This window comes from Xenia sp. Carnegie-2017, unplaced genomic scaffold (genome assembly GCF_021976095.1).
Source record: "Xenia sp. Carnegie-2017 unplaced genomic scaffold, XeniaSp_v1 HiC_scaffold_24, whole genome shotgun sequence".
NCBI lineage: Eukaryota > Metazoa > Cnidaria > Anthozoa > Malacalcyonacea > Xeniidae > Xenia > Xenia sp. Carnegie-2017.
Genome location: NW_025813487.1, coordinates 17,653,118 through 17,665,802, shown reverse-complemented (window position 1 = coordinate 17,665,802; position 12,685 = coordinate 17,653,118). Strand labels below are relative to the sequence as shown.

General features: G+C 36.0%; 2 protein-coding genes across 2 annotated transcripts; both read left to right on the top strand.

Moving 5' to 3' along the window:
* Window positions 1–5,086: 5,086 nt before the first annotated feature.
* LOC124450430 (glutamate receptor 3-like) lies at window positions 5,087–10,002 on the top strand. The gene is given in 10 exon segments (XM_047001089.1): window positions 5,087–5,155; window positions 5,878–6,084; window positions 7,075–7,111; window positions 7,114–7,194; window positions 7,197–7,258; window positions 7,676–7,950; window positions 8,449–8,586; window positions 8,652–8,868; window positions 9,004–9,228; window positions 9,531–10,002. Coding segments are annotated over 10 exon segments (1,443 nt in total). The 5' UTR covers window positions 5,087–5,095; the 3' UTR covers window positions 9,672–10,002.
* Window positions 10,003–10,099: 97 nt separating this feature from the next.
* Window positions 10,100–12,625, top strand: LOC124452286. Its single transcript, XM_047002865.1, has 7 exons — window positions 10,100–10,145; window positions 10,332–10,448; window positions 10,781–11,032; window positions 11,474–11,667; window positions 11,888–12,076; window positions 12,257–12,352; window positions 12,575–12,625. The coding sequence occupies exons 2-7, from the start codon at window positions 10,340–10,342 to the stop codon at window positions 12,623–12,625; spliced, it is 891 nt and encodes a 296-aa protein (XP_046858821.1). The 5' UTR covers window positions 10,100–10,145; window positions 10,332–10,339.
* The last annotated feature ends 60 nt before the right edge of the window (window positions 12,626–12,685 follow it).

The window sequence follows — 12,685 nt, the reverse complement described above, 5'->3', positions numbered from 1 at the left end:
ACGGAAAGAACCTAGATAATTGTCGTTTGTATTTAAGCATGAAGTATCTCAAAAGTCTTGTGTGAGCTGCATAATAATCAAATTCACCTTAGAAAGTGACTGTTTAAGCTTCGCAATATCTTTCACCATCTTTTCCAAACCAATACTTGAAACTTTTACGAATTCATGTGCAGATAATTTTTGCATTTCCATTTCTCACACGAAATATAAACTTGCCGGATAAAACAAGAAAAAAATGAATGAAATTTTTAAAAAGTGCTTCGATTATCGGTTTGTGTTAAAATCTACAAGTGATAACCAAACCCAAACTGCAACAAGAAATCCAAAAATAAGTATTTAAAACCCGCCATCTTTATCCTTCGAGACGGGGAGAGAGGAAATGAGATACTACAAAGACAAAAACGGGGAGGAACAATATCATTTTAAAGTGCGCAAAAATGTGACAATGGTTTCATTTAAATTGAATTTATCTAAATGCTTTGTACACGATAACAATGATTTTACGCTATAATTTAGCACATTTACATTAAAGTTTCTGTCAAAAACTAGAAGGTCGGTATTGATTTCAGTTCTACAGACATGCAATATCTCGTTACACAATACACCTTCCTATCATGTACAATTAAAGTTACCGATAAATGATACGTGTTTTCTCTCTAGTGTCTTTTGCGTATCCGTGTTCGGCCAGCAGTTGACTGAAACTCATTTTTGAACTTTTCTTTCGCTTTAACGTCACTAAAACTCGACCAAAACTATCGAAATCGCCCAGCTCTGCATAAACCAATGTCTGATTATCATTCAGCATTCTTTCCAGCTCTTTCTTGTCGTCACGTTTTGATCTGTTCTCATCAAAATCGCTCGCGTTATTACCCATACAAAGATGAGCGAGGAAATTGCGCGCGCAGTAACCCTCTGCCCATTGTGTCGAGAGAGCCCTTCTTCAACTCAGCGCAGTCGATATTTTTCAAACGACATTTTATTTTGATGAGTCTCTCATTAAACTCAACTACAAGATACAACGTGTCTCCGTCGAGAACACGAACAACTTTCACATCCTGTTTAATGCCACTGAAAGTAAATTTATCAACTTTGTCGAATGTCGCTGATTGTTTTTCAACATCCATACTTGTGAAACTCAGACTTGACTTCAGGCAAAACTTTCTCGATAAGTTTGTTTTGTTCGTGCGTAGTAAAATTGCATCAGTCAAATGCAAATGATGTATGAATAAGGAAATTACAAGCTGAGTCACAGAAGTGGTCTGGGTGGGCGGGCATCAACAAAAATGCATTAAATGTTGACTTTGAATTTTGATCTCGGAGGGAAAGTTCCCAATTGTAATCAATAAAGAAATGGAAACTTTCGTTTTAAATTCGCGTCTTGTTGTTGTCAATCATCCATTCGATATTTTTACTTTTTACATTCAAAAACGTTTGTTATCGAGTCATTTTTCATGCATGGCATATATCTTTGTCTCACACAAACTGTTACTATACGTGTACAAATATTAATTATGCAAAGGACACACAGTCATATGACTGTCGTATGAGTGCCAACTATAGTTTACGCAATAAATTTTAGTGATACAATTTGAAATTAACCAATCACTTTTAAAGACGTTAATAACTGTAGGAATACATACTCATCTGTAACTTTGAAGCCCAACAGATATTGGCTTTCTTCACTAAAATCCTATAAAATTAATAAAAATTATGGACTAAAGCCTACAATCGTGGTCCAATGTAATGGACACATTTTGAAAGTCTAGAAGTGTAATAATAGTTGAAACTAAATGTGTATAGTCATTTACAGATCTCATTCATACTACAGTTCACGCAAACAGCTAGGTCCACTGGGATACTATTCATAACGAAATTTCCGACCACAATCTATTAAACTTTTTAATCGATCAAAATTAATCAGAATTGTCGGAAAAGTGAATATCTTTTCCCGAAGCCATAAAAGACTTCACAAAATGAAAATCTGAGAGTAAATATTTGTCTAATGCTTTCTTTCTTGAATATTCTTCTAATTGAAGGAAGAAATACAAATAAGTGACAATTATTACTTTTCAAAATCGCTACAAAATATTTACATCAAGACGAAAAATTTTACGACGTTTTGTTGATAAGTTCGTTTATTTCGTTCATGCAAAGGTGTGATCTGGGATGAAAAATATTAAGCGACAGGCATCTTAATAAATATATAAACTCACAATTCTCGGACAAGATTGACGCCATTTTGTGAAGACAACTGATGTTTCTGATCCAAGTACGTGTAAACATCTTTCTTGTGAATTTTCGACGAAAAGCAAGATGAACGTAAAACGCAGCCCTCCCTTTCAACTGTTTTTCAAATTCCACCATTTATCATGTCATACATGGTAAAATAATTATAAAGCCAGTTAGATACAATTCCTTTTTTTGAAAAGTCATCCTTGACCATGTTCTTCAGAAACAGCTCGACTGCTGAAAGGAAAAAGTTAAACTCATTGTTTGCTTGACTGTGAATGATATGGAGGACAAGGTTGAAAATCTTTGAAGCATTCTTGGCGTTCCAGTCTTTACAACGACTCAGAGCACACCTTCAAAAGACAAGTTCACCGTGTCAATGCTTCCAGATTACGAGTTTGTCAATAATGTTATGGTGGACACGCTGAAATATTGGAAAACGGAACCAGTTGCTTTATTATACGACGGTATGTCACGACTTAATAACGATCAGTAATGATAAAATAAATAACATGGTAAATTATACATAAAACCAAATGGAATGTACGGTGTTTAAAGGACAGTCAACAAAATATACTGTATTTGTGGAAAAACAGTCAACAAAAACTAGTCTTTTTCCACAGCTCTATAAAGTGAATAATTTGAACCCGGGAGTATCGTTATATATTAGTAGATTGTCCAGATTAGTGAAGTCCAGAGGTTCGTGAAACAGACAAAAAATACGGCGAACCATAGACGTTTACTCCTCACTTGTCTATGTAAATGAGCACCGCTAACGTTGTCAAAACGTCGTCAAGACAAACACCAACAGTACTTCTCAGGGCAAAACTAACCTGGACGATCTACATCTACTGCTACAAGCATGTAATAACATGTCTATTGAGCAGCTTTAGTAAAAAAAAAACACTATATAAAGTTGAAAGATAGTGAAACACCCCTTAAAATAGAGAATCACGATTGAAATCTTCCCTATATACTGTCTATCTAATTTCTAAAAATTCGCACTTTTTTCTCTCCATTCGTTGCAAAGTAAAGAAAAGCAAGCAAGCTGCCCATTTACAATCGCAAGCAAGAAATGCCAGCCTTCGGATGTTCCTCATGCCAGAAATAAATATGGATGATAACAAGTCATAAGTTATGCTGTAGGAGAACTGAAACGATCACATTTAACATCTGCCGTGCTTCTGTGCTCCTAGGATATACAAAATTGATGAGGTAGGAATGATTTGGGCTCAGACTGAAGTGTCCTTCAAACTGCCAGCTTTGTGTGCTCTCTAAGGATATACAAAAATTATAGATGAGGTAGGAATGATCTGGGCTCAGACTGAAGTAGTCCTCAAACTGCCGTACTCCTGTGTGCCCGATATACAAAAATTATAGATGAGGTAGGAATGATCTGGGCTCAGACTGAAGTAGTCGTTCTAACTGCCGTCCATCTAGTTTTAGTCGTCTCTAAAACACAAGCCGATAGGACAGAGCTCAATCCACACTGTTCAAACAATTATATGAAAACCAGCGTTTAGTTCTACATCAGGAGAGTTAAACTACTAATTATGAGAACTAAACAAACTATACACATCATTTTCCAAAAACTCACTTCAGTAGTACAGTCATAGCCGAAGTTTAACTCGTGAAAACTTGAGTGGAACGATTTCACTATGGTAATTGCTTCTTCGTATGCTTTTCAAACGAATGGTGTCTATATATGATATTATAAAGCAGCCATTTACTTTTGCAATTGACCAACAATACTTAAAACTATATTTCTTGATTAAACGTTGATGCAATAAGATTTACATTGATAACAGACAATAAAGTACAATCTATACAAAGAAACGAAAAAGGATTGGAGATGGCTTGCCATTGACTTGGTACGTATAAACAAGTACTTAAATAGTTGCATTTGAAAAAAGTAGAATATTTACAGCAGAATATTTCATTTATAGTGAAGATGACTTAATGCGAAGTCGAAACATGTTTATGTTAAAAAATTTTGTCGTTTTTTGCCTCATTAATCTTTCGCTATTAACTTCATACCGAGGCACTTGCCGTAAAGGATGCTGGGTGTGATATGGAATATATATATCCCAGGATTCCAAAGTGATGGACAATTGTGCGAAACCTTAAGCGGCATTACTGGTTTCGTGCAAAAGATACACCAACGAAGAAATTATAAAGATTATGGCCTTTCGGGACGAAGTACAGAGCAATCATCAAAAACGTCGCCTTACCAGCGTCAGCTTTGTAAGATAAAATCAAAAAATTATTGCGTACATGCGTGTATGCATTGTATCGTATTTCTCTTCATTTATTGTTGAATCTATAACTATATGGTGCTATAAATCCATTTTCAGAGCTTTTATGCGTACATGACGTATTGGTTGTAGTCGAACGCTTCATTGTAAAAAAGATTTATCGCAGCCGACTTGGATAAGGAGCAGATTCTTCCATGCAAAAGTAAATCTGTATGTAATTAGACAATATTTTTTTATTAGCTTTTGTCTTGGGTCAGTAGCTACTATTTCTCCGTTAAAATTTAATGGTCGTGTTTGATTTTAGCTCAAAACTGTGCTTTAAGTGGAAAAGTTGTGTTCGACAAAATGGGAAAGAGACAACTGGAACAGATAAAATTGTTCAAATTAGGGAAGGCAAACCGCACATCAAAGACGTAAGTTTGTGGAAAATCAAACTGTCAAGTTTCATTACTAATGATGGGAAATTTTTCATGAACAACTGAACAGCGTTGTTATGTATGTAGCTATACAGCACGAGATTATTAATTTCTCAAGGTTGGCGAATGGACCGTGGAAATTCAAACGAGAAGTAACAATCCAACGATGAAATGGTTTAAGGAAAAGATAGAGAGATGTGCGATGGAAGAAATGTCGATAAGACACGCAAACATTATCGAATAATTGTGAAAAGGGTAAAAAATTTGATAATTTTATAAATGGAAAATTGTTTGTTAATGAAGAATTGAGGTGCTTCTTAAAGGTCAAAATCTAGCCTTATCAAGTTTACATCGTGTTTTGAAACATCGTATTTTAAACTGGGAATTTTTCTTCTCTTTACACCGAGGTAACGAACTTAGCAACGCCGCAAAGCATTAGTGGAAATCATCAAATCAACACGCAGCAAAATGAACATAAGAATTGCACAACATTTATATAATCTATACTGCAGTATATTGATCCATAGGAAATATTTTCATCATATATTATAAAATGAAGACAATGAAACGCGTCCGCAGATTGCTCTAGAGCTGTTTGTATTGGCCTGTAAACACATCCGAGCTCAACCAATCAAATCAATTATAAAAATAAATCAATCAAAGACAATTTGCAAATCGAACATGAAAAGATTTGAGAGGAAAAATCAAAACGTTTACTTTAAATTTGTCTGTTTCGCATTATTGTTATTTTATAAAAGAAATAAAAAACATTTTTCGGATTTCCACTGGCTTATGCAAACTTCGGAGACGTTTGTGAGAACTCTCGAGCATGTGCAACCCATTGAAGTATTTACTTCAATGGTGCAACCATTGCAATGTTGCACTGATCTGCTCTCGAGCAAACACAGTAAACATCTTTTATTTCTTAAATGAAGATATATTTTAAACAACGTATTGAAGATATTTCATTATTTTAGAATGACGAGCCATTTGTATATATCAATGAAAACAAAAGCTTACCCGAGGAACAAAGATTTACAGGTTTTTGTATTGACATGGTCAAAAAACTGGCGAGTCCCGAGTACATGGATTTCGATTATAATATAATCATCGAAAAAAGTACAGGCGCAGTCGATGAAAAAACGAGCAGATGGTCAGGGATCATTGGCAAATTGATCGATCAGGTATTGAGTTAAAAGATCATAAGAATTAATGTTTGTAAATGCAGATCGTCCAGGTTGGTATAGTCCTGAGAAGGACTGTTTTTGTTGTTGTTGACCGACGTTTCAACAACTTTAGCGGTAGTCATCTTCAGAGTCAAATGAGGAGTAAACGTCAGGTTAGCCGTATTTGTTATCTGGTTCTTATGTCATTGTATTGTGTGTACAGGAAATGTGTGGGTGTCAATTGTGTATTGTCATTGTGAATTAGTGTAGGTGTAATGTACCCCGGTTCAAACCATTTACTTTATAAGAATCAATGCTCACTCAAAAATTGTCGATCATGTAAAGTTATGTATGATGATAAAAGAAAGAGTCAATGTTAATTTAGATTATCGCTATTTGAGGAAAGAAAATACACATGACGATATTGCTCAGTCATACTTGTGGCATAGCCCAGCCAATTAGGGGGGAGGGGAAGCTACCATTCATATATAAATGTATGTTTCATAATCGGTAATAAATATAATCAACAATGATTTTAAAATAGACACAGCATATCTTAGATATATGATACAAAGCCAGGCTTAGATGGTTTGGTCATGTACAGAGAACGAATAATAAGCATATAGACAGAGGGACGATAAGTTTAGAACTGCAAGGTGTAGTTAGAATTAAAGCCAGAGCGTAGCTAGAACGATAATGGGGTGTATATAATATATTAGTTGTGCCTGACTTGTTTTGAAATTCAATTCACTTCAAAAGAAATCAGTAGGGCACGACGGAATATATGAATATGCACCCCACTCCCACCAATTAACGTTATGGTTACGCCTCTGGTAAAAGGCCTAAAAGACCATATGCAGGTATATGCACGGATACACTGAAAGAGGACAAGAAGTTAGTATGAGACAAAAGAATACATTGGACAAAAATTGATGGAGGCAGATAATTCGCTGTGAGAGAGAATTCACACTTGTTTAACACTTCTTCTTTCCCCTACTCCTTACGTAGAAAGCAGACATGGGAACCGGTTCACTGACAATTACGGCACAAGAGAGAGAGCCGTGGACTTCAGCAAACCGTTCATGGATTTCAATATGGCATTGATCTTGAGAAAACCGGATGAGGAAAACAAAACATGTTTCGTTTCTTGGATCCATTTTCACCCATAGTGTGGTTGTGCACTGTCATGACGGTACGTTCTTTTTTGTATTTTTAAGTACATTTCGTGCATGGTTTTACATCTTTAGAGGTGTTTAGCAACAGAAAGCATCGAAAAAGAAGTGCTTCGTGTTATGTTTTTATACGTAAAACAGCGAGAACATTCTTCGAAGATTCAAAAACACAAAGGAAAATGTGTTCTTCCCTGCCTAGTGTGTGTGTTGCTGTTGCGTAAATCTTTATTTTCACAGGCCTCGATAACACATTACACTCCGCTCATCTTTCCTTTCTTTCATACAATTTAAGTCATGCACGATTGTGAAAAATGCAATATATATGTTTTCATTGCCTTTTAACCCTACCAACCAAACCCCAAAACGATAAATGCTAGATTGCATCAAGAGCCATGTTTGGTAAAACTCACGGAACTTTGTTTCTAAATCCTGAACAGGTTTTTGCAATGACTTTGTTCATGTACATCGTCGATTATCTCAGTCCTTACGGAAACCGAAAGACTGCGAAAGAGACCAATGAGCCTGGGGACGAGTTCAGTTTATACAACAGCCTGTGGTTTGCTACGGCAAGCATGCTACAACAAGGACCTGATAACACACCCAAGTCACCATCTGGAAGACTTTTGGCGTCATCGTTTTGGTTCTTTGTGCTGCTAATGATCTCAACTTATACAGCTAATTTTGCAGCATTTTTACCAGTAAGAACCATCTAGTGAAGCGTATAACGCGAGGGAGGAAGGGGGGAGGAGAGAGATCTCAATTTATTGATTGTATAAGGATACTGGTATATATGAAATTGATACATCGAATGAATACACTACTTATAATAACGTAAGAACTAAAGTTGAAACATTAGAACCTTCCTAGTGAAAACACTATCTTCGACTACCTAAGAACTTGTATTAAAACATTAGATACTTCATAATGAAAACACTATCTTCGACTACCTAAGAACTTGTATTAAAACATTAGATACTTCATAGTGAAAACACTATCTTCGACTACCTAAGAACTTATATTAAAACATTAGATCCCTAGTGAAAACACCGCATTTGATCGTTCCTAATGAAAACAATAACTTCGAATATGTATAATAATAGTTTCAACATAACACGAAACTCCCATTAGCTACATCTGCCATTTCACACAGCTGCCAAACTATATCTAACATATCATCAATTTATATTGAAACAGACAAGAAAACAAAAAGCACAATAACGAGTCTAGAGGATCTAGCGAAGCAAAGTAAAATCAAATATGGCGTCCTTAGAGGAGGTCAAATACACCAGTTTCTAAAGCAGAATTCCAACGATACGGTGTATAAAAAAATGGTGACCCATATGAACAGGTTTGTATCCAAATAACCGTTAAGAAGGTCTCGGGCCTATTGAATATGTAAACAATTTATTTCAGGCACAACACGTTCGCTGAGCGCTCAGCTAGTGGCGTCGAGAGAGCCAGGAATGGTGGTTTTGCTTACATAACAGAAGAGCCAATATTAGATTACTACAACACACGGAGCCCCTGCAATACGATGCTTGTAAAGCATTTATTTGAAGCAAAAAGTTACGGGTTTGCCTTGCAGAAAAATTCGGAACTTACGACTAGCCTGTCGGTGAATATTTTGAAAGTAAGGACTTTTATTCATTTTGTCTTCTTTGCAACAACTCGTCAACTTCAAAAAAGAAAGGAGAAAAGAGGAATTTTAAACGGTTTGTAATGAGTGAAACAAATTTTCCAACAAATCTTTTTTCCATCAATATAGCTGCGCGAAAAAGGCTTTATGAACGAGCGTTACACCTACTGGTGGCAGACAAGATCAGAATGTCCGAGAACAGTAAAGATTGATGACACCATAGACAGTATGAAGATAAAATTCAACAGCATGGCGGGGGTGTTTATAATCTTTGCGTCGAGTGTATATTCCCTTGCATTGCTCGTCATCGAGGTGAAATTCAAATGGTTGGTTGAGTGGATCTTGGAGGCTGGGGTATGAAATACGTTCATTAATAACATTGGTGGTCATGATTAAAAAACCTTATACATAAATATGTTTGTTTTGTGTTAACACAATTGTGCGTAATTTTCCATGACACAATGGCAAATGAAGTAAAAAAAAGCTTGTGAAAAGGCTGCATTAAAGAAACCGAATTCGCACTTGAACCAACAGTGAAGTCTGCCATTTCAAAATTAAGGGATGGGCTTACAGCAGAACATACTATATAGCTAAGATTTCGTCAAGATGAACAATATTAGTCACGTGATTCACATCGTATTTTCACCGTTCTCTAGTGCGAAAAATGCACGGATGACGATTATGATGACGAAGATAGTTATGATTACATGGAGCCCGCAATGGAGTCAGCGACCACCCCTTGTGAACGAAAAAGAGTCCCGGATGTATATTCAAATGCGCGAGAATCAAAGGTGTAGATGAAAACTCTACATTCATTCGTTGATGTCGACATTAAGCAGATGTTGCCCTGTTGGAAATGGACGAACATTCTTGTTGAAAGGATTTAACGCAAGGATTCAATAGAAAGTTGACAAAAAGCTAAAGTTGCAAACTAAACGGATGTTGACGAAAAATTGACAGTCGTTTCTTTCCATAGCTTTCTACATTAAGCTATATACATATTCTGTTTATGAGACGATAATCTGTGATTTAAAAAAAACCTTGCACATTTTGTGTGCGGTTCATGGTTGCGGTGAATTGAAAATGTAATGCGAGAAACGTTATTAAATATTAACAGTTGACGCAAAATTTTTTGCTTTGTTAAGTTGTTGCTCGCGTTAACTTCGAAATATTTGAAAGTGTAATCTGAAGTCTTCGATATGATTCGCTTTGCTTACTCGGCATTTTTCTACAACAATTTGTCTTAGTGTCGACAAAACAAAAAAAATTAGGTAAGATCTAAAAGTTGACATTGAGGGTGACGACTTTTTAAAATACATTAGATTATACATGCAGTAATGTCAGTCAAAATGTGTACTGAATCTCAATTAACTCCATGTATCAGTTGAAAATTCTCTATATAAATGTCATAAGGTTGTATTCCAAATGCAGAGCATTGAAGGTCTAACACAATTTAGGAGTGCTTATGGACAACTCCTGTCAGAATATAGAAGATTTGGACGTTTTTATCAAGGCGAGATACATCAAACCACAGATTTCCATCGTGTTCTCAAACATTTCTTTGAGGAAGAAAGGTAAAAATTGATAAATACGTTATGGCTTTGTTATAATTTAAACGAATTTGTATAGCTATTTGTTAGGACATGCATTCATAAAGCAGTATAAATTTCTAATCCATACAAATACAACTCCTTGTTGCTCCATAAGAAAAGAAAACTAAAAATAGCCTCATATAAAGTGAATGTTTTTAATTCAATCGAACAAAAAAATATACGGAGAACAATCGGATTTAATGCCATGCATGTTTCTATGTGTCCTATGAATCACCAAAAATCTTCGTCGCTCAAATTTTTGCTATTCGTCGCCAGTCATTTACGTTTTCTAATAAACTTCCTTTAATGCACAGGAGGTGTATTAAAAAATATCGAGTATTTCCAAGAACATCCAGTGGATGTTATCATTGATTTGCAAAGAAATAAAGATGAACTAAACGCGTTAGGTGATTATCTTAAAATACCAATACTTTCAATGGTACCCCAATGGCAACCTCAAGGAAAATACATCATTTCCATGTATCCGAGCATTGAAACTATAAACTGGGCAATCGTCGATGTTCTTCTGCGTTATGAAATCACAGAAAGTATTCTACTGTTTGATGGTAAGGTTAATCCTTTTTCATAACCTTTAAGGAGAAATTATTGTCTCACCAGGATATGCATATCGTATGAAAAATACAGGTTGTATAAAAAATTCAATAACAAGCCGAACATATCGCTGCATGTTGTAGATGTAGTTCGGGTGCAGTCTTTAGAAAGACTGCTGGTGGTTTGTTGAGTCAAGTTTGACGCTAAACAGTTGAGAGGACTCATCTTCAGAGTTTGATCTGACTTGACTCTGTGCGGAGTGAAGATCACTACAGCTAAGGTTGCCGTAACGTCAGTCAACACTGACACCAACAGTCCTTCTCAGGACGGCACTCACCAAAACGATCAAGCTGTGTATGGGTTGCATGAAACACTGATATTTTATCAAACATGTTTCAATAGAAAATACTCGAGCCTTGTCATTTCTCGCCGTGTTTCTTTTTTCATGTAAACAGCGAAGCGAAGTCGTCAAGCAATGAACCTGCACACAGCAAGTCAGCGGGAGTACATCAAAATAGAAATGATGCCAGAACTAGACATGGACAACGAGCCCGTGATTAAAGATGCAATTCGCCAAGCTTGGAACACTCAAATAAAAACCGTAGTCCTTCTTTGCGATACCCATGACATAAAGAAAGTCATGAATGCAGTAAGTGCCACTGTAAAATAAACGATTTATTCAAGATCTATATGTTGAGCATTCCACTTATAATTACGTAAGAAGAGATTCATATAGATATCCTACGATCCCTCTATGTTAACAAATTGGTTAAGACTTGAAATCATCCTTTCTAAACCTAGCTCTCGAGCCACACCATGCAATAAACAACATGTACATCTTTAGTACAACTCTATCTGTCTATATACAGACATTACAAACTAGACTCTATGATAAGGACAGTGAGGATTGGAAATGGATAGCGAGTGACATTGATTTCAGAAGACCTGACTACGAACCACTTGAAGGAATAGTCGCTTTCCGACTTTCTTTACCAGAATGGCAAAAGAGCTTCCGACAAGAAAGACAACGAATATGTGCAAAAGAATTATACACGGAGGTGAGAGCTGAACATCGATAGATCAAGTTTTACCTACATTTGAGAGATCTCTAGAATGAAGCGCAAAAAGACTCCCGACTAAATCTCCACGAGAACGTGAGATCCCGTTAAGTACATAAAAACCTCCTTGCCACGAAATCTTTACAAGATCCTGAGAGTTCGCAAATCGAAATCTTCTAGGTATTTTACGCCTCGATAAAAGACGCTCTGTATCTGATCAATGCTGCAATGCAAGTTCAACATCGCAACATGACGTTCATGGAAAAAATGAAAAAAGTAAGGTTCAAATATTGAAGTAGTTCACTTATCGTAGCTGACGTCAAACGAACCTTGATTCGTTCAGAGACGTAGCTGGATCAATAATTCGAGGGTGTTAATGTAACCACCCCCTCCAAATTATCAAGCTTGCTAAGTCAATGGTTTTATTAGTATTTCAAGTCGTCCTCAGACCCCAGTCTTCATTTACTCGCATATATGCTAAAAATGCTTTCTTTTCAGAGTATTCTACGACCGTGTCAGAAGAACAGGGTGAGTAAAATTACTGCTTAATGTATTTGAACATAAGCAAATATTGGTTTGTTTTTAAATAATGATGCATTGTTTCCAATC

Coding starts and splice junctions, on each gene's coding strand:
- LOC124452286 (XM_047002865.1), top strand. CDS start 10,340: ATGGACAACTCCTGTCAGAATATAGAAGATTTGGACGTTTTTATCAAG. Junction 11,668..11,887: donor TAAAGAAAGTCATGAATGCA/GTAAGTGCCACT, acceptor GTCTATATACAG/ACATTACAAACTAGACTCTA. Junction 12,353..12,574: donor TCATGGAAAAAATGAAAAAA/GTAAGGTTCAAA, acceptor CTTTCTTTTCAG/AGTATTCTACGACCGTGTCA.